Raw genomic sequence first — 21386 nt, 5'->3', positions numbered from 1 at the left:
TGCCTATTGGGGACCTATGCTGCCTATTGGGTACATTTACCTGCCTATTGGGGACCTATGCAGCCTATTGGGGATATTTACCTGCCTATTGGGGACATTTACCTGCCTATTGGGGATATTTACCTGCCTATTGAGGACCTATGCTGCCTATTGGGGACCTATGCTGCCTATTGGGGACATTTACCTGCCTATTGGGGACCTATGCTGCCTATTGGGTACATTTACCTGCCTATTGGGGATATTTACCTGACTATTGGGGACATTTACCTGCCTATTGGGGATATTTACCTGCCTATTGAGGACCTATGCTGCCTATTGGGGACCTATGCTGCCTATTGGGGACATTTACCTGCCTATTGGGGACCTATGCTGCCTATTGGGTACATTTACCTGCCTATTGGGGACCTATGCAGCCTATTGGGGATATTTACCTGCCTATTGGGGACATTTACCTGCCTATTGGGGATATTTACCTGCCTATTGAGGACCTATGCTGCCTATTGGGGACCTATGCTGCCTATTGGGGACATCTACCTGCCTATTGGGGACCTATGCTGCCTATTGGGTACATTTACCTGCCTATTGGGGACCTATGCAGCCTATTGGGGATATTTACCTGCCTATTGGGGACATTTACCTGCCTATTGGGGATATTTACCTGCCTATTGAGGACCTATGCTGCCTATTGGGGACCTATGCTGCCTATTGGGGACATTTACCTGCCTATTGGGGACCTATGCTGCCTATTGGGGACATTTACCTGCCTATTGGGGACCTATGCTGCCTATTGGGGACATTTACCTGCCTATTGAAATACTGGTTGATTTAACTTTACTTGTTCTTCATTTTGAATATTGTATTTGTTCCTGTATTGTTTTTTTTACTTCAAAATAAGATATGTGCAGTGTGCATAGGAATTTGTTCATAGTTTTTTTTAAAAACTATACTCCGGCCCTCCAATGGTCTGAGGGACCGTGAACTGGCCCCCTGTTTAAAAAGTTTGAGGATCCCTGGCTTAAATGTTAATTAATAATACTTATTATATCATTTGTAAGATTCTAATGGTTGCTATTGTTAATATTTACATTGTGCTAAAAAATGGAAAATAAAGACTTTAAAATAAAAAAAAACTACTGAAAAATGGATCAGTCACCTCTTTTCACCGCTATTTTCAAAGTCTCAGGCAATTAAAAGCTGAAAAGATTGAACATATGCGCAGCAAGTCGTTTGGACATTGCAATGCACATGTTCATTCATTTTAGTATTTTTTAAGTGCTTTTCCAGGTGGGTTTCTGGCAGAATCCACTGAAAAAGAGATCCTTAGGCTGTGTGCCCACGTAGCGTTTTTCAAGCGTTTTTGATGCGGAATTTCCGCAGCGGAAACGCTTGTAAAACGCTTGGTAACCCGCACCCCATGGTCCCCAATGGGATTCCGCAAGTTCTATGCACATGCTGCGGATTTTTCCGCAGCGTTTATGCTGCGTTCAAAAATCCGCAGCATGTCAATTAATTTTGCGTTTCCGCAAGCAGAATTGCCTTTGTCCAATGCATAAAAAACGCAAGGCAATTCCGCATGTGGAAAACGCGCGATAAACGCGAGAAAAACGCGCGATAAACGCGTGCAGAATTCCGCATGCGTTTTTCCGGGAGAGGACTTGCAGAAATGAAGCAGAAATTTTCTGCTTCATTTATGCAACGTGGGCACATAGCCTTTGGGTATGTTCTCATTGAGTTTTTGGAGCAGAAACTGAGTGGTAGCTTTCCAAAATCCTCCTCAAAAACTAAAATAAAAACTTCTTAGAAACTTGGAGTTTCCACTCATTCTCCATTCCAAACACTATGCATGAAGACTCAGTGTGAACACACCCTGAAGCTCAGAGTTGTTAGGGCATGTTTCACTGAGATTCGATGACAAAGGCTGGATTCATCAAGCTTCTTCCCGGTCTGCATATTGATCGCAATGCACGGACGAGGCCGTAGTTTCAGGAGACTCGCTGTCTGCATTGTGGTCCATATATGAAGCATGATATCTGCATCCCGTGCCTTCACTTGCAATGTAGCATTGGCAAACAGTGATCTTTGGTCGTGGTTACCATTTCGTGGACGCAATCATCATGTAGCCCTAGGTAAATACTTTGGGCTTTTTTTATCCACTTATTTGTGTTACTCAAAAAACAGCATAAAAATTGCGACAAAAAATGCATGCATCATTCCCACCAAAGGCATCCTTCATATGCACTATTTTATCTGTATTTTTTAATTCTTGTAAAAAAAAATAATGCATTTTAATTTCATCATATTTCAATTACATAACATTTAAAATGTGTTTGTTTTTTTGTGTTTTTTGTATTTGTTTTTTTTTTGCATTTTCAACTCCTATAGAATGCAAATTGGCAGCAGCAATACTAAAAGTTAATATCGAATCTTTAATGAAGGGTAAAAGCCAAACCAGAATCTCAATTTGCAGACATTGTGTTTCGGGGTGTTGCCAATCATCAGTGCAAAGTATGAGATCTGATTTGGCTAGGTAAGAGACTCTGGACTGAGGTTTAAAGGGTAACATTTCTCCTTGTGGAGAGTAACAAGCCTAGCCTGGCATGTCAGGAGCATGCATGGCTTATAAATCTCTTCACTCTGACATGCCAGGCTTGGCTTGTTACTCTCCACAAGGAGAAACTTTACCATTTAGACCCAACTCCTATAGTAAAACATATGCAAAAAAAAGGCAGAAAAAAAAATCATACCCAGAGCTTGATTTATTACAAAAAAACGAACCAAACCACAAAAATTATTTAAAAACGACAATGTAGACTTTTCAATAATTTGCTACAGACGTTAAAGCAGCATCCAGCCTTAGGGTATGTTTACAATGTAATAAATATAAATTTCCTTTGCCTGTTCCCATTTTACCGTACTTGGGTCAATTAAGGCCTCAAAAATGTGACTTTATTAAAATGCTCAGAAGCATAAATAATGAGACACGAGAGCTGTCATACAAGCAATTTACTTTTCATGTACTCATTCATGTCACTTATGGAGTGACTGCACTCGCCGTGCTGCCTGCTCGCTGCCGATAGAACATTTCTTACTAACTTAATTGGGTTGAAACATTTCACACTTTAATTAATTTCTAATTATGCACAATCCTTTTTTTTTATTGCAGGTAGACTGGCAAAATTGCATTACAGTTTTTATTTTATTACCCTGTTAATTAAAGCTGGAAGGAAGGATATCTCCATCAGTAATACCCCAAACCTCTCAATATGCACATCACAGATGGAGCAAACAGAAGCCTCACATTTCCCCCGCCAATAGCGCTTTTTTATAATATTTTACAGATCCATCGAAACTTCCTTTACAGGCATCTAGTATCCAAAGCAATCTGTTCTGTAAGAATCTGTAGCACTGGAGTTTTTTTAGATTTCAGGAAGGTTTTTCTGCATAATCATTTCATTACCTGGCCCAATTTTCGTCATGAAATATACAGTTTTCACGCAGAGCGGTACTACGCTTAACCCTTCGGTGACGTGGACATTTTTTGATTTTTCCTTCTTGTCTTCCTCGTCTTTTTTTTACGCTGACATAGCTGTATGAGGACTTATTATTTTTTTCTGCTTCGCGGCTCCCCTCATGGGATAAATATTAAATATTTTTCTTTCATATAATTTATTACTTACGCACACAGCAAGTATTTATTTTATTTAATTATAATATAATACTTATATTTATGTCAAATATATATATATATATATATATATATATTTATTTATTATCTTTTTATTTTCATTTCTTTCTTTATTTTTTTCAGTATTTATTTATATTTAAATGTATAGCGGATGTTGCTAAGGTGTTAGGGTTCGTTCACATTAGCGTAGAGCTCGGACGAGTGCTATGCAATGTTTCATCGCATAGCACTCGAACCAATGTTATTCTATGGGGCAGCTCAGATCGGCGATTTTTTTTCACAGCATGCAGCGAATGCATCCAATATCGGAACATGCGCACGGTGCACCTATACAAGTCTATGGGTGTGTGTGAAACATCGGGCTGCACTCGGATGCCTTCTGAGTGCAGTCCGATATACGCGCACAGAGACAATGGAGAAGATGGAGAAATGAAGTTCTCCACCTGCTCCGCACCTGTGATACGATTCTCTCATGCGAGAGAATCGGATCACACTCAGATGACACTCGGATTAATCTCTGAGAGCGCTTGAGCTGGGTGTCATTAGCATAATCGGTCAGGTTCTCTCGCATGAGACAATATACAGCTGTCTGCCCGCAAATTCAAAGGCATTCTCTGGACAATCCGTACTTGTTTGAAGTGTTCCTGTATAATAAGTAGATTTTAAAGAGGACCTGTCACCAGGTCAAAAGTAAACAGTGTTTGCTCTTGTTTTATTCCCGCTTCTCCCATGAGTATGACATTTTTATAGCACCACCACAGGTGAAAATCTGCATTACATCTAGCTCATTAAAATCAATGAGTTCTATGTGTAATATCAAGAATCTTTGTAGCAGCTCTGAACTCTCGTCAAGAAGATTAACATTACTGTATTTGCAACCCCTAGAGGATCAACATCTATTAAGGTCCCTCTACTAATAAGACGGTCTGAAATCAGCAGATTTGGGGGACCTTGCGCTAATGTAAATGGTCAATATCACAGAGGTTTTCTCATCACAGACAATCCCTTTAAAACTAATGTCAGCTTTGGCCTTTAAGATAATTTATAAGTGATCGAGGAAGGTCAAACTTCAAGGAATTGTGTATTTTTTTAACCTATACATCTATCTAACTATGTATGACACGGCATCCTATAGGATACTGATGGATTATTTAGTAAGAGGACAGATCTGAGGCTATTTGTAGGGGACATTAGCTAAGGAACATTGCAGGCACTTGTTTCTTCTGATACTTACGGCACGTTATTTCATCTGAAAAGTCTAGACAGTCAGCTGTTCCGTCACACTTGAATCTCTCGGAGATGCAATGTCCACTGTTACACTGGAAATACCCAGGATGACAAGTTCTCATGTCTACAACAGACCAAAAAGTCAGTGCTTATGTCAGTAATACGGCTCTACCTAAAGGGCTAGTATCATCGTTATAAATGGTTAAAATTGTTTGTAAAAACAAATAACTTTGCAATTTACTTGGTATTAAAAATTGTTTCTGACGCGCCCCCTGGGCCTGTGCTGTGCAGGGGAACCCGGAACCGGCCCTGTTGTAGGATGCTGGGGGTTGTAGTCTCCGTGTGGCGGTGACCCCGTCCGTGCCCAGGGTGGTCAAACCAGTGGCAGTCTATTTGTATTGTAATAAGTGTCCGACTACGCCACCCGTGGATTGCGGTCAGTGGGGACCGCCGCTGCGCTGCAGACCGCTGAGGCTGATGTTGTTTGCGCAGCTGAGTATGGGATGACTCCCCACGGGAGAAGTATTGCCTCAGGGCAGCTAATGTGGATGATGGTGGTGATGGTGTGAGTGTCCCAGTACTGATGGTGCTGGTGCGGCGAGGAACCACAGAGACGTGCAGTTGCAGTTTTCAATGCTTTACTCACAGTTCTTTATCAGGTCACTTGTGCGCAGTTAGGACCGCCCGAGTCATGCTGCGTCCACCAGGTGAGGGACTCGGTCAACTCCCAGGCAATTCCGGAGTGTAGTTCAGAGCTCCCTTCTCTTTCCTTTCTCTGGACGTCCCCACCAGTGACCCACCTTTGTCCAGCTTCCTCGGGCCTTCTGTTGGCGAAACCTCTCTCCGGTTTCCCTGACCCTATACGGTATGCCTTTCTGGTGGATGTAGTGAGGGGTCGCACCAAGATGTGGTAACAACCTCCGGTCTTTGGCTGAGGAATCTGTTGCCTCCACCAATTTGGGTTCCGGTACCCTGTTCTGCCAAACCTTCACCCTGTATCTCCTCTGGGCATATGGGGTTCCTTCTGTCCTCGTATCTCTTGGCCTTTCTCTGTGTTCCTTGCTTCCTTTCTCCTCTGTTCCAGTTCCTTTCCTACTTTCCTTTCTGTTCCTTCTTTTCTCTCTCTCTCTCAGGCTCCAGCCTCCTGACAAGGCCTGCCTGCAGAGCAGAGCCCATGCAGGGGCTCTGCTTCCTGTCTTCTCCTCAGCCTGTCTCCACTGAACTGAACTGGACTGAACCCTGTTCTAAGATGGTGCCCACCTTTTATACCTCCTTCTGACACCCGAGCCCAGGTGACTAGCAACCAATGGGCTCCTGCCTATGCCCAGAGACCCACCCCTATCTGCTCCTACACCACTGGGTTTTCCTTTCCCCGCCCCACTCCAGCCAGGGACAGAAGCTGTCGTGCCTGCACTTCTGTGGGAGCACCGTTGAGCTGTCCCTCGGAAATGGGGTGTGTGTGGTGCATGCAGCTAAACGAGTCCTGGTCCACACTCCATCCTTACCCGGGAGTGGAATATCACACCTCTGGTCTGAGGTGCAATACCCCTGTAGCAGCCGAGCCCTCGGGGTGCTACATTCCCCCCTGGTAAATCACAGCACGTCCTCGGGCTGGAAAAGAGCAAAGACAATTCAAAAACATGCAATACTTTTTCAAAACTTTTCACATTAGAAACCGGCCGGCATTATTCAACTTCCCTTTATGGGAAACACTTTCTCTTTACTAGACATTATACTGCACTTTTAATATTACTGGAACTCTTTTGTCATATAACATTTTCTAGCAGCATATAAAACTATTCAGCATAGCAAACTTTTTCTGGTAAAACATTTTAGTAGATTCTCTTCTTCACTGGCCACTGTGCAACTTGCGACCAGAAAAAGGTGCAACAGTCCATTTAATTCCGAGGTAGGCGTTGCAGTTTTTGTATAAAACCAGTAGGGGGAGCTTTAAGAAGCGCAACTATATACAAGGGATGGCCGCTATCAGTCCTCGGCCAGTGGGGATAGGGGGATGGCTGCTCACAGTCCTCAGCCTGGTTAGGGATTAGGGGCACACAGGTAACAGTTCTTTAACAGTTCCATACTAGTCCCAGCGGGGACCACACTTCAATCAGCAACAGTTCTTGTACCCTGACGGGTAACTATATACAGTTCCACTTTACCGTTCACTGGTAACGGTGTCCTCCTCGCTCTTCCGGGTAATCTTCTGGTCCGTCCGGACCCTCGGTGTACTCAGTTTCTGGGCGGTACTGTAGTTCCTCTTCCGTGAGCCGGTGAACGTGGAGGGCGTACGGTCCCTTGGCACCCTTGTGCCGGGTGAAGGTGACCACATCACCCGGGTAGAGATCGCGTCCGCGGTGTCCCTCTGGCAGGTGGCTCTCGACGTCCCTGCGGGTGACAAAGACGTCGCCGGGGGTTCGATGGTCTCGGATAAAGCCCCAGCCATGCTCCAGCTGGAACTTTATTACAGTCCCATTGACTCGGGGACCGCGGGCGGCTCGGGGGTCTTGTCGGGCCCTGCGCTTCTGCTCCGCGCTCCGGGCCTGCAGCTGTTCCTCTCGGATTCGCCTCTCCCGCCGTTCCCTTTCAAATACCTCCAGCGGTTGACAGCAGCTCTCCTCACGCCGGGCTACGTCCGCCCGGGTCTCCTGGGTGAACCCCATGAGATTCTCACCGGTGGGATCCCATGCGAATTGAGTGTCCTCCAGCGGGAGCGGAGCGATTTTGGCGGGCTCCGGAGCCGGGATCAGAGGCTCACACAGGGGTCGTTCCCTGCGGAGATGGGGGTTGACGTACTCCGGTGGCCACACGAAGGGCAGCCCGTCCGGGCTGGTATGTTGCGCAAAAGAGGTCTGCGCCCAGGGGTGGCACCACGGGCCTCGGTCGGGGAGCAGCGCCCGGGGGCACTCGGCCTTGCGACCAGGCCGGGGAATTTCCGGTTGGGTCTGGGGGTGGCACTGTTGAGGAAGAGGGCGCTGGAGGGGCAGCGGCGCCTGGGTTCACCAGGCCTTGCGACCAGGCCGGTGGTACTTCCTCTTTTGCCGCGCCCGGGGTCGAGGAGCGTGGCGCGGAATGGGGCGTGACCGCGGCTCCTGCCGCTTGAGGCCTAGTTGGGAGCAGTGGCGGCGCGGCAACGGGTGTGGTGAGTAGGGCTTCGGGCTCTGCGACGGGAGGCTGGGGCAGGCTTACAGCTGCTGGGCTCGGGGTGATGACGTCCCCATTACCTGCCTCAATCCTCGCGGCTCCCTCCGCGGCGTCGTCTCCGGCCTTCGTCCCTCCTGCACCATCCTCAGAGGCAGGCATGCTCCAGGTTGCGGGTGGCGCCTCCTGCTGGCGGGTTCCAGCCTGCCGGGCCATCTCCCTTCTCCACTCGGCCAGCGCATCCTGCTGTGCCCGGACCATCCTCCGGTCCAAGTCCTCCAGCGCAGCCTGTGCACGTTCCGGGTCTCTGGGGAGCTGCGCCAGGATCTCCACCAGGCTGTCCGGCGGTGCAGCCTGCAGCAGGCTCCGGACCAAGGTGTTGGCACTGCTGGACGCTTCCTCCATTTCCGGGTGCGGTCTGTCCAGACTGATCCAGACCGCGCCCTGCCCCACAGTTTTCTTCACTTCCCGCCCCCATTGGGGGTGGTCCTGGGGCAACTTGGTGACAGTCAGTTTCAAGGGCAGCCCTCCCACGCCTATGGACATCTCCACTGCTGCATTCATGGCTGGTGGGGGCGGGCTCCTTCTTTGGCGCCACTCTGGGACCTGGCCCACGATGGGAGGTGGCTTCCTGCTGTCCTTTGGTGCGCACATAATGGCGTCCGCTCTGCCAGGGCGGGAAAACGGATGAAAATGGCGGGAAACGGTCCAAGATGGCATCTGATGGCGGGAATCGGCTCCACATGGCGGGAAACTTCTTTTTAAGGTACATGTGCAGTTTTCTTCAGGCACGCAATACCCGCTTGTGGCGGGTTGGTAATGATCCTGCCGACTACGCCAAAGTTGACGCGCTCCCTGGGCCTGTGCTGTGCAGGGGAACCCGGAACCGGGCCTGTTGTAGGATGCTGGGGGTTGTAGTCTCCGTGTGGCGGTGACCCCGTCCGTGCCCAGGGTGGTCAAACCAGTGGCAGTCTATTTGTATTGTAATAAGTGTCCGACTACGCCACCCGTGGATTGCGGTCAGTGGGGACCGCCGCTGCGCTGCAGACCGCTGAGGCTGATGTTGTTTGCGCAGCTGAGTATGGGATGACTCCCCACGGGAGAAGTATTGCCTCAGGGCAGCTAATGTGGATGATGGTGGTGATGGTGTGAGTGTCCTAGTACTGATGGTGCTGGTGCGGCGAGGAACCACAGAGACGTGCAGTTGCAGTTTTCAATGCTTTACTCACAGTTCTTTATCAGGTCACTTGTGCGCAGTTAGGACCGCCCGAGTCATGCTGCATCCACCAGGTGAGGGACTCGGTCAACTCCCAGGCAATTCCGGAGTGTGGTTCAGAGCTCCCTTCTCTTTCCTTTCTCTGGACGTCCCCACCAGTGACCCACCTTTGTCCAGCTTCCTCGGGCCTTCTGTTGGCGAAACCTCTCTCCGGTTTCCCTGACCCTATACGGTATGCCTTTCTGGTGGATGTAGTGAGGGGTCGCACCAAGATGTGGTAACAACCTCCGGTCTTTGGCTGAGGAATCTGTTGCCTCCACCAATTTGGGTTCCGGTACCCTGTTCTGCCAACCCTTCACCCTGTATCTCCTCTGGGCATATGGAGTTCCTTCTGTCCTCGTGTCTCTGGGCCTTTCTCTGTGTTCCTTGCTTCCTTTCTCCTCTGTTCCAGTTCCTTTCCTACTTTCCTTTCTGTTCCTTCTTCTCTCTCTCTCTCTCAGGCTCCAGCCTCCTGACAAGGCCTGCCTGCAGAGCAGAGCCCATGCAGGGGCTCTGCTTCCTGTCTTCTCCTCAGCCTGTCTCCACTGAACTGAACTGGACTGAACCCTGTTCTAAGATGGTGCCCACCTTTTATACCTCCTTCTGACACCCGAGCCCAGGTGACTAGCAACCAATGGGCTCCTGCCTATGCCCAGAGACCCACCCCTATCTGCTCCTACACCACTGGGTTTTCCTTTCCCCGCCCCACTCCAGCCAGGGACAGATGCTGTGGTGCCTGCACTTCTGTGGGAGCACCGTTGAGCTGTCCCTCGGAAATGGGGTGTGTGTGGTGCATGCAGCTAAACGAGTCCTGGTCCACACTCCATCCTTACCCGGGAGTGGAATATCACACCTCTGGTCTGAGGTGCAATACCCCTGTAGCAGCCGAGCCCTCGGGGTGCTACATTTCCATTCTCAGAAACTGGGGATTTTGTATTTTATTGTTTAGTGCTTGTTACTAAGCTTACCTGCCACTTCTGCAGCCTCTCAGCAGTGGCCGGTTTCCTAGGCAAGGATGGTAGTGCTTATAAGCTCTTTCCAATAAAGACTGTAAGCACTGCTCTGAGGCTGACAAGAATCACTGGAGCACACCATTATATCTGGCCAGATTCAGTGCCCCCGTGTTCCTCCAATGCTGCAGAGGCAAAGAAGCCTTTGCTTACAGCATCAGAGAGTTTAGACCAGCCACGCAACCACCACGCTGGTCTGAACTGTCAATCTTCAGGAGCCACCGCCCCCGAGAAAGCAGGAAGCCAGGAGGCAGAGGAGTAGTGATCCCCTGAACACAAGATTCACTGGCTTTCCATTGACCAGAGACTCCAGTTCAAATCCTAATCATGGCATACAAAGCCATCCACAACCTGTCTCCTCCATATGTCTGTGACCTAGTCTTCCGGTACATACCTGCACGCAACCTCCGATCCTCACAAGATCTCCTTCTCTACTCCCCTCTTATCTCCTCTTCCCACAATCGCATACAAGATTTCTCCCGTGCATCCCCCCTACTCTGGAACTCTCTACCCCAACGTATCAGACTCTCGCCTACCGTGGAAATCTTCAAAAGGAACCTGAAGATCCACCTCTTCCGACAAGCCTACAACCTGCAGTAACCACCGCTCCACCATACCACTGCACGACCAGCTCTACCCTCACCTACTGTATCCTCACCCATCCCTTGTAGATTGTGAGCCCTCGCGGGCAGAGTCCTCTCTCCTCCTGTATCAGTCACCGACTTGTATTGTTCAAGATTATTGTACTTGTTTTTATTATATATAACTCTTTTCACATTTAAAGCTCCATGGAATAAATGGTGCTATAATAATAATAATAATATACCAATGATGCAAAAGCTTTTCAGGACATATAAGCATTATAAACTTGTGCAGTTAAAGCAGTAATACAAAACGTTTTTCATCCCCAGTTAACACTATTTTACAGTCTATATTTAGATATCAGCAACTTTGTAAGTACATTATGTTACATACCAGCCTGTATTATAGTCCAGAGCTGCATTCAAAATTCTGCCAGCTGTCATTAGAAACAGTCAACACTCACCAGGCATGTTGTCAGCTACACTCCTAACTAGCTTCTTCTAGTTTTTTATTATATATAGTGTTTGGTGTAAATGCTGCTTTTCCCTGAATGTAAGCCTTAGGTCATATTCACACGTTCAGTATTTGCTCAGTATTTTACACCAGTATTTGTAAGCCAAAACCAGGAGTGGGTGATAAATACGGGAGTGGTGACGTGTTTCTATTATACTTTTCCACTCCTGATTTTGGCTTACAAATACTGATATAAAATACTGATCAAATACTGAATGTGTGAACGTAACCTTAATCTAGACATTAAACTAGCAAGGAATGCTGGGAGATTTCAGCTCTGAAGTCTAGAGAAGTACTATATATACATTCACAAAGTAAGACGTGTTTTTTACTCACCGCAATCTCTTTCATCTGAGTTATCTTCACAATCGTTGTCATGATCACAGAGCCAGCGGCTGGGAATACAGTGAAAATTATCACATCGGAATTCACTTTCGGTGCACTCCTGGGGGCCTGCAATAAGTAATTGAATGAGGATATGTTCAATGTTCAATACTGACACTGTACGGCATTTTCTCTCCATCACAGCGGCAGAGTAGGCTTCCTAGTGCTGGGTTTGCTCGTGTCGACCAAAGTCGTTAAACAACTGCCAATCGGCTTAATGCAAGCAAAATCGGCGGTCACATAATGGCCTGTTTAGACCGGCCGACCATATTTCTATGCACAGAATAATAGTTAATACTATCGTTTTGTGCACATTTTCGGCAGCACTATTCCTGTTTATAAAGGACGATGTGCTGCCGAGAACAATGACTTCCAAACCAGCTTAATATCATCACACCAATGTTCATTTTTGCTTGCTTGTTTACACAGGCCTATAGTTGGGAATAAGAGTTCGTAGGAATTCTTGTTCCTAAACTATCGGCCCGTCTATATGGGCCTTAACTCATTATGGGAAAACCTAAGACAGAAACAAAATAAACATACCCTGCTGTAAGTAAATAAGTAAGAGCAATAGTGCATATAAATAACATTGGGTACTTCATAAACACTGTTTTTGGGCAAAAAAAAGCATAAAAGCCATCCCACCAGCATCAAGGTGTACCCAAATTCAGGATGGTCCTAACCTCTAGTATTAAAACCTTACCATGTGTCAAAGTGACGTCTGTGTGAATAAGGGCTGAGCAGGACCGGGTCCCAAATGTAAGTACCCAGTAAAATGGGAAGCTATATAAATGTATTGTCCAGCTCAAAGAAAGGGAGGTCTCACCCTTACTTGCACTAACTGCAGGTTTAATACTAGAGGTTAGGACCATCCCGAATTTGGGTCACCTTGACGCTGGTGGGATGGCTTTTACCCTTTTGTTGATCAAAAACGGTGTTTACTAAGTACCCTATGCACTATTACTTTTACTTATTTACTTACAGCAGGGTATATGTTCATTTTGTTTCTGTCTTAGAGTTCGTCTGTTTAATGGCCAATGTGAATATGCTCCTATTCTGCATGCATACCAACTTATACTCCAATTAAATTTTTTCGGTCAACTTTACCCATCTACTTGACTACATCATAATGAGTTCTCATACCCTATGGATAAAAAGTTGTGGGGTGTCAAGAGTCAGAGCCGAGTATATAACTTGACACAGTCCATGGTATTACATAGGACTTGAAAGGGATTTGAAAACTCATGCCAATTTATACTATGATGGAGTTTTCAAAACCACTTCCTCATATAATAGAAAAAAAATGAGAAGGTATTTTGGGGAATGTAGCATTTTTTTTTTATTTCTGCAACATGCCCTTTATTTTTACGTAATTGCTGCAAATTTTTTATGCAGATTTTTCATCAAGCCATTTTTTGAACACGTTACTAGAAGTCATGGGAAATTGAAATATAGAGAGTACTTTAGAAGGGTCTTCACATAGAAATTGGAATAGTCATCTGTCATTATCATTTTTATTGGGCTAAGTTCACACGAGTGCATAAAAAAACAGTCCGATTTTCATCTAGAAAAATTGATAAATTTTCATCTGTACGGTCATCCATATGCCATCCGTTTGGCACCGAAATGCCATCATTTTTTTATAACAACAGTTACTAAAATTTACAAGACCCAACACTGTTTCCTATGTTAATAATCGTAATGCATCTGCAAAAATCAGATATTATGCAGATGATCAGTTTTTTTTAAGGACCCATAGACTTGAATAGGTGACTCTCAACTGAAATATGGAAGAGACTATTGCAAGCTGAAATTTTTGACAATTTGAAAAAAATGTCACCCGAACAGCTCAATTGAATAACATTGGTGCGAATACTGTCCGAGTGAGGTCAGTTTTCTATACGGACAGCACTCGGACTAAAAATACGGTGGTAGCCTTAGAGTGTACTGACATATACCAGGTTTGTGGCTCTTTATTGCTGAAATGTATGCAAAAAATGATGGCAGTTTCTCAAAAGTACAGCATAAAAACACAACAGGCTACCTTAAAGCCCACTTACAACATCTGAAGTAATATAACACAATAGAAAAAAGAACTTGTAAAAATCTTTATGTGGATTCTGACAAAAAAATTCTAACATTTCAAAAGTAAAAAAAAAAGTTTGCAAACTATCGGCTGAACATTGGCTAAATAACTCCTAAAAGTATTTTCTGACTATGTTACAATAATACTACTACTACTAATAATAATAAACTTTACTTCTTGAAATGTTATGTTGATAAAAAAACAGGACAGGCAGCCATTGTGTGTGAAGCAATATTTATATTTGGGAGCATCTTTAGTCACTAGGAACCTTAGGGACCAAATGACCTATAATCATCATTCCTGTTAATGGTGACTAGAGATGAGCGAAACCGAACTTAAAAGTTCAGGGTTCGTGGTGCTAAACCCTGAACATGGACTTCTTCCGGAACTTGTTAATGTTCGGAGTTCCGGGGGAAATCCAAGAATGAAAGAGAGAGAAAGAGAGATAGAAAGAGATCCTCCATAGTTTTCAATGGGGTTCGGGTTCTGGTTCAAGTTCTGGAACAGTTCTGGAACCCAAACCGAACTTTGGACTAAAGGTTCAGGACTGGTACCAGAACCCAAAGTTCCATGGGTCTGCTCATCCCTACTGGTGACCCAACAACACTAAAAATGATATCAAGCAACTTACTGCAGTTGCGCTCATCAGATCCATCCCCGCAGTCATCATCTCCATCGCATTTCCAACGCAGAGGAATACAGCGATGATTTTCACAGCGAAAGTCCCCGAGTGGATCACATGTTCTTTGTTCTACAAATTCCAATCATTCACAGGTAGGATTTGCTGCTTCAGTGATCGTAATGATTATACAAGTATTTTGTTAAGCTCTAAATGGTTTAATAATCATTGGCATATAGCCCTGGAGAGAAATCGCTGGCTAATTTCTCCATGAAGGGAACCACTGACTTTGCTTCATGGGGCATATACCAATAACAGTGAATTAAATGCTACAAAAATAATTCATCTCATTGAATTTGGTTACAATTTAGTCAGTGAAGGATGGTGGAAATAGAGCACTTTCCCATTGCTTAAATAACACTAACATGTTCTGAGTTCTTGTACAGAGACTGCCATCAGCCGTGTCCCCAATGGGGTTCACAAATGAATTTCTCTTTCAGACACAATATCATAGAAAATCAATTAACCCAAACATGAGGAGGAAATACACACTCTCAGCTCTGAACACACACACTCAGCTCTGCACACACACACACACACACTCAGCTCTGCACACACACACACACACACTCAGCTCTGCACACACACACTCAGCTCTGCACACACACTCAGCTCTGAACACACTCTCAGCTCTGAACACACACACTCAGCTCTTCACACATATACTTAGCTCTGATACACACACACTTGCCTACACAAACACACACTTAGCTCTGATACACACACACTTAGCTATGATACTCACACATACTCAGCTCTGCACACACACACTTGCCTACACAAACACACACACTAAGCTCTGATACACAAACACTTAGCTATGATACACACACTAAGCTCTGATACACAAACACTTAGCCATGATACCATACACTAAGCTCTGATACACAAACACTTAGCTAGGATACACACACTAAGCTCTGATACACAAACACTTAGCTATGATACACACACTAAGCTCTGATACACAAACACTTAGCTATAATACACACACTAAGCTCTGATACACAAACACTTTACCGTGATACACACACTAAGCTCTGATACACACAATTAGCTCTGATACACACTCACTTAGCTCTGATACACACTCACTTAGCTCTGATACACACTCACTTAGCTCTGATACACACTCACTTAGCCCGGCACACACACACTTAGCTCTGATGCACACACTAAGCTCTGATACACAAACACTTAGCTATGATACACACACTAAGCTCTGATACACAAACACTTAGCTATGATACACACACTAAGCTCTGATACACAAACACTTAGCTATAATACACACACTAAGCTCTGATACTCACACTTAGCTCTGACACACACTCACTTAGCCCGGCACACACACACTTAGCTCTGATGCACACACTAAGCTCTGATACACACTCACTTAGCTCTGATACACACTCACTTAGCCCGGCACACACACACTCAGCTCTGATACACACACTAAGCTCTGATACACACTCACTTAGCCCGGAACACACACACTTAGTTTTGATACACACACTCAGCTCTGATACACACACTAAGCTCTGATACACTCCCACTTAGCTCTGATACACACCCACTTAGCTCTGATACATACACTTAGCTCTTATATACACACACCTAGCTTTGATAAGCATACATTTAGCTACACAAGCACACACACTTAGCTGATATACACATACTTAGCTTTGATAAACACACTTAGCTCTGATACACTGACACATAGCTACACAAACACAGACACGCTATATGTGTATGTTGCCCTCATTAGATTCAAGCCCAGGAATGCAGTGTTACAAAACAATAGAGCCAACCACTGAGTGTATGGTTTTCCCATTTAGAAAATTTCTACATTTTTGCCTATCTTTGTGGGGCTGTTTTTTTTTTCTTATTTAGTATTTTTTATGTTTTTTATTAGATCCTTTTGGAAAAAAATTCTGGCTACTAAAATAAATTGACACAGTTTTCTAACCTGCTCCAAACATCTACAGTATTTTTTTCCCGCTTTACCATTTATATATTGGTAGTGTAGAAATTCCACTTTATGTATTACTAAAGCTGGTGATAAATGCTGGTCAGGGTATATTTCGATTTTTGTAATTCAAAAATCTTACCACAGTTTTCTTCATCAGAGTTATCTCTGCAGTCATCATAACCATTGCACACAGCCCACAGCGGGATGCACCGATAGTTTGTCTTGCAGTCGAAGTCAGTGTGATTGTCACAGCGATAAGCAGGACCCACTAAAACAGATTATAGAAAACACACGTAGTTTATATGTTATCTTTCCATGTATCGTCTGTTTGTGCATTTGTATATTTTATTTCATTTGTAAATTTAGTATTTTTCAAATTATATATTTGGAAACATTCAGCGAAACCAACGCGTTTTGAACAGAAGGTCCTAATCATGAAACGCGTTGGTTTTGATGACTGAGCTGTTCTGTCTATATTTATGTTCCTGAAATAAACTTGAAGATTTTAGGCCGCTTACGGAGTGTCGGATATCCTTTCACTGTTATTGTCTAACACGCTTATGTACCCATGCACCTTTGTGAAGATTATACTGCAAGACTAGTGAGCTCGAATCCCCGTGGCCTGCACTAAAGGCTTAGAGGGGTTTTACCACGCAAAAAAAATGCATCCCATCTAAAATATCCTGAAAAGTAGCTTGATCACTGGTCTCCTAATTTGCTCCAAGCAGGATTCATCCACCAGCAGGATTCTTCTGTTATGTCGAGCATGCACAGATTTATATCTTTAGTATTCAGATGGAGAGCACATGTCCTTCACACGGGCCCAGGCAGACAGCAGAGTTCTCATAGCCAGCTGTCAGACCCGAGGTCGAGCAGGTCAGTGATCATTAAAATCTGTCTGTAAGGATGGTAGACTATACTGTCGCGTTCCCACCCCTGAAGACACCAATGGCATTGTATCATGTGTCTTTTGTAAATACTGTTTCATGTAATATATTGTGTATAGAGTGTGATAAGTAATGTACAGTGTAGGATGTGATAATGTAATATATAGTATAGTGCAAGGCATAGTGTATAGGATACATAGTGTAAGACGTAGAATAGGTAGTGACATTAGGGTAAGATAGAGTTAATGTTTGGGACTAGCCCATGGGGGTGGGGTTAGTGTTTGGGAAAGTGATGGAGTTCCTGTTAGTTAGTTGGATAGGGTTTGGAGAGTAAAGCAAGAAGAGCTGCATAGAAGAGTGACCCTAAGTGAGAGGAGACTAAGGATGAGGGATAGTTTGATCATGAAGAGAAGTGACTGATGAGACAAAGTGGCCTTCTGCAGAGGTGTTCTTGGACAGGACGCTGAGTCACAAATCCTGGAGCTTGTATTGTAAAAGGTTACGAACACAAGCGAGACTAAGTACGACGGACTAGCAGGGGTCCCGTGTGCGAGTGTTCCAGGGTTCCAGTAGGGGAAGAATTAGGACGCGGAACCGAACAGCAAGCATTGAGACTTGATGATCAGGACTGTAGCGATAAAGCTGGGTTATGGCGGAGTAGGATGAAACAGTGTGCCTCACTAGCCCTGAAGTAAACTATGGAGGAAGGATATTGAGAGTGAAAGATGCTTTATACTGTAAAGGAAACGTCCATAAGAAGTGTGTACCCGCTATCTCTTGTATATAACCCTTACCAAGTTACCACCCAGAGAGTTTGTGGTGGAACGGAAGTCTCACTCATTGAACTGTAAAACACATGGTCTTGGCCAGCCCGCACCACCGGCTACATGCGGCCTTCATGGGCATAAGACCCTCACAGTACAACTCAACACACCCAGCCAGGACCCACACTTTCATGTAGTGCACTGGGGTGTAAAAGGAGACGAGTGCCTCACCTGCGGCTATCACGCTACAAATGCTCATGACTATATGCCAGACAAAGCGTTACATGAAGCAGTCACCACACTGTTTGCCTATACAATGGCTGAGAGCACTCAGTGATCTGTGACTCCTGGCTTGTAGTTACAGCTAGTGAAGGAACGGTGACTGCACGCTCTCGGCCATCGTGCAGGTAGATGTCTACATATAACACTGTGTACCTGCATCATATGAATGCTTTGTCTGGCACATAGTCATCAGCGCTGCTTACAATGGACACTGGCCATGTTATGAGCACTCCGCTGTCTTTCTGGGACCATGTGAAGGATATGTGTGTGCTCCCTATAAATACTACATACAACATCTGTGCATGCTCAACCCCAGCAGGAGAATCAGGGTGGACGAACTATGCAGTTGAAGCAAATTGGAAGACCAATGATCGGGCTACATAGGTATGTACAATGCAGCAGGGATGCATTTCTGGAATTGAATTCTATTTCAGTTGTGTATTGTTTTTCCAAAATCTTTTTGATGCATTTGCTATCATGGTAAAATTCCTTGTAGTCTAGACCCAATAACCCCTGTCTCAGAATTATATGGGGATCCATACTAGATAAAGTCTCATATGTAATACTATGTTATTAGGAACTTGGAATAAACTCTTACTGCACTCCTGAATGGGCTCATCTGAATGGTCTCCGCAATCGTTGTCCACGTCACATTTCCAGCTCTGAGGGATGCAGCGTCCATTATTGCACTTGAATTGCCCAGGATTACAGGTTCTGGTGGTGCAGTGGGTGCTGTCTTCATCCGAGTTGTCTCCGCAGTCGTCGTCTGTGTCACACTGCCATGCCTCAGGGATACAACGCTTGTTGGCACACTGCCACTGGTGGTCATCACACTGATGAGTGGCTGCAGAAAAGATATGTAAAAGTCAACTAGAAGAATTAAAGAAGCACTCCTCCTCCTCCCATCAAAGTTTTTATCCTTTTAATACATTGCAGTCATCATATTATACAGCACTGTGTACTTACAATTGCCCATTTTGCCTTTCTACCCAGTTAATTCTTCTCTTTTCCATTAGGTCTATGACATCACGTGATTAAAAACTGACTAGCTGAATCCTTCTAAGCTCTACGTAGAAACAGGAAGTCTCTTTTCCCTGCATGAGTCATCATTAGAACTACAATTCTACATCACTGTCCCAGGCAGCCCAGCTAAACCCCGTCTTCAACTGATCCGCTCCTCCCCCTGACAGGGGCTTTGCAGTGATGTAGAATTAACTGGGTAAAAGGGTAGAATGAGCAATTGTAAGTACACAGTGCTATATAATATGATGATTGCAGTATATGAAGAGAATAAAAACTTTGATGGGAGGAGGAGTGCTTCTTTAAAAGGGGGGTAAAACTCATAGACAACTTTAATAATCATGCAAAATAGTGTTCACATACATCATTGTATAGAAAAATGACCAAAAAATGGCCTCATTATCACATCCCTCATCTTACCACAGAGCACTGGATCTTCATCAGAGTTGTCCGGACAGTCTGGAGCCGTGTTACACAAGAAGTGAGAACTTGTGCAGTTTCCATCATTGCACTGGAATTGTCCTACGCGGCAGTACCGGTGAGGACAGGTAGGTGGCTCGTCAGAGCCGTCCCTGCAGTCTCGCTGGCCATCACATTTCCACCATATCGGGATACATCTTTAGCGTGGTGAGATAATATCGAAGGAATGCGTTATATGGAGACACAAAAGCCAGGAGATCAACAGGAAAATGACTTTATCTTAGGATCAGATAACTATTAAAAACAAAAGAAGCTTGTTAATAAGTAAGCCTTACTATGCTGTACTGACCTTTCACTGTCTGAACATAAGAACTGGGTACTGGAGCAAGAAGGAAGGCAGCGAACAATGTTTCCAAACTGCATGGCCAAGAAATGGTCTGGACATTCACAAGAGTAGCCCTGGCCTCCTTCTTTAATAAGACACAAGTGGGAACAGCCTCCATTGTTCCTGCCGCAGGGATTGCTCACTAGAGTGAAGTAATATATCAGGAATGGATATTAATACTTAATTACACATGAAAATAAGCAAGTTTGTAATATATCTTATTAGAGAAATCTGCTTATTTCTCCTCCTGGATGAATCATTCATTTTCAAACTTCTCAATTCACCGGTAAAATATCTTCCCCATTACTGTGATAGGAGATGACAGTTGGCGCTTATAAAGTTCTGTGGAGAAGTGTAACTGTCATTTCAGGAGAACTTGCAGTAGAATGTCAATCTCTGCCTCTTGCTCCTCTCCTCTCTCCATAGAATTTTAAAAGCACCAACCGTCATCTCCCATTTCAGTAAAGGGAAAAATCTGTCTTCACTGAACACAGACTATCCCATCATTGAGATACGAGGTGGCTGTAGGTGCTTATAAAGTTCTATGGAGAACTGTAACTGTCATTCAGGAGAACTTGCAGCAGAATGTGTGTGTCTGCCTCTAGCTCCTCCCCCCTCTCCATAGAATCTTATAAGAACCAACTGCCATCTCCTATTTCAATAATGGGAAACAATTAGGCTCCTTCTAATCTAAATGTTTTCCATCTATCTCCTCCTTCCTTTGGCTCCTGCAAATGTAGACCTGTCAATCAAGGAAGAGGGAAGCAGAGATTGATGCAAAACAAGTAGGTGGGAAGGTACACTGAACTGCTCGGCCACGTCAAGGTGCATCAAGAGCATGTACTTGGTGTGAACAGTCATTTTATGCTGACAGACTCACTTCCAGCATTAAGGGAGGGAAGATTGAACTGAAATAGAGGAATAGACTTATTCCAACCACCATGAAATGTAAAGTCTTGAAGACCAAAACTAATCAGTCCTAATGGCAAAAGTGTCTTAAGTGTCCTCACTTTGCATTTCTCCAAAAACAAAAAAAGCAAAATAAGAGTTAGAGCACAATTCGATATATTTGTGGATCTAGAATATGGCGC

General features: G+C 44.7%; 1 protein-coding gene across 1 annotated transcript in view; it reads right to left on the bottom strand.

Moving 5' to 3' along the window:
• LRP2 (LDL receptor related protein 2) overlaps positions 1–21386 on the bottom strand; it is a 345085-nt gene that overhangs the window by 39624 nt on the left and 284075 nt on the right. Inside the window, exons 54-60 of the mRNA XM_073646998.1 lie at positions 20260–20437; positions 19911–20107; positions 19069–19314; positions 16677–16805; positions 14518–14637; positions 11753–11869; positions 4920–5036 (exon numbers count right to left, since the gene is read on the bottom strand). Coding sequence (XP_073503099.1) covers positions 4920–5036; positions 11753–11869; positions 14518–14637; positions 16677–16805; positions 19069–19314; positions 19911–20107; positions 20260–20437 — 1104 coding nt within the window. The remainder of the gene's footprint in view (positions 1–4919; positions 5037–11752; positions 11870–14517; positions 14638–16676; positions 16806–19068; positions 19315–19910; positions 20108–20259; positions 20438–21386) is intronic.

The sequence above is a fragment of the Phyllobates terribilis genome, unplaced genomic scaffold, assembly GCF_046119375.1.
Source record: "Phyllobates terribilis strain yellow unplaced genomic scaffold, ASM4611937v1 Scaffold_9__5_contigs__length_417890890, whole genome shotgun sequence".
In the NCBI taxonomy this organism is placed as follows: domain Eukaryota; kingdom Metazoa; phylum Chordata; class Amphibia; order Anura; family Dendrobatidae; genus Phyllobates; species Phyllobates terribilis.
The sequence above is the reverse complement of the archived record's forward strand: the minus strand, read 5'-3'. Positions and strand labels throughout refer to the sequence as shown.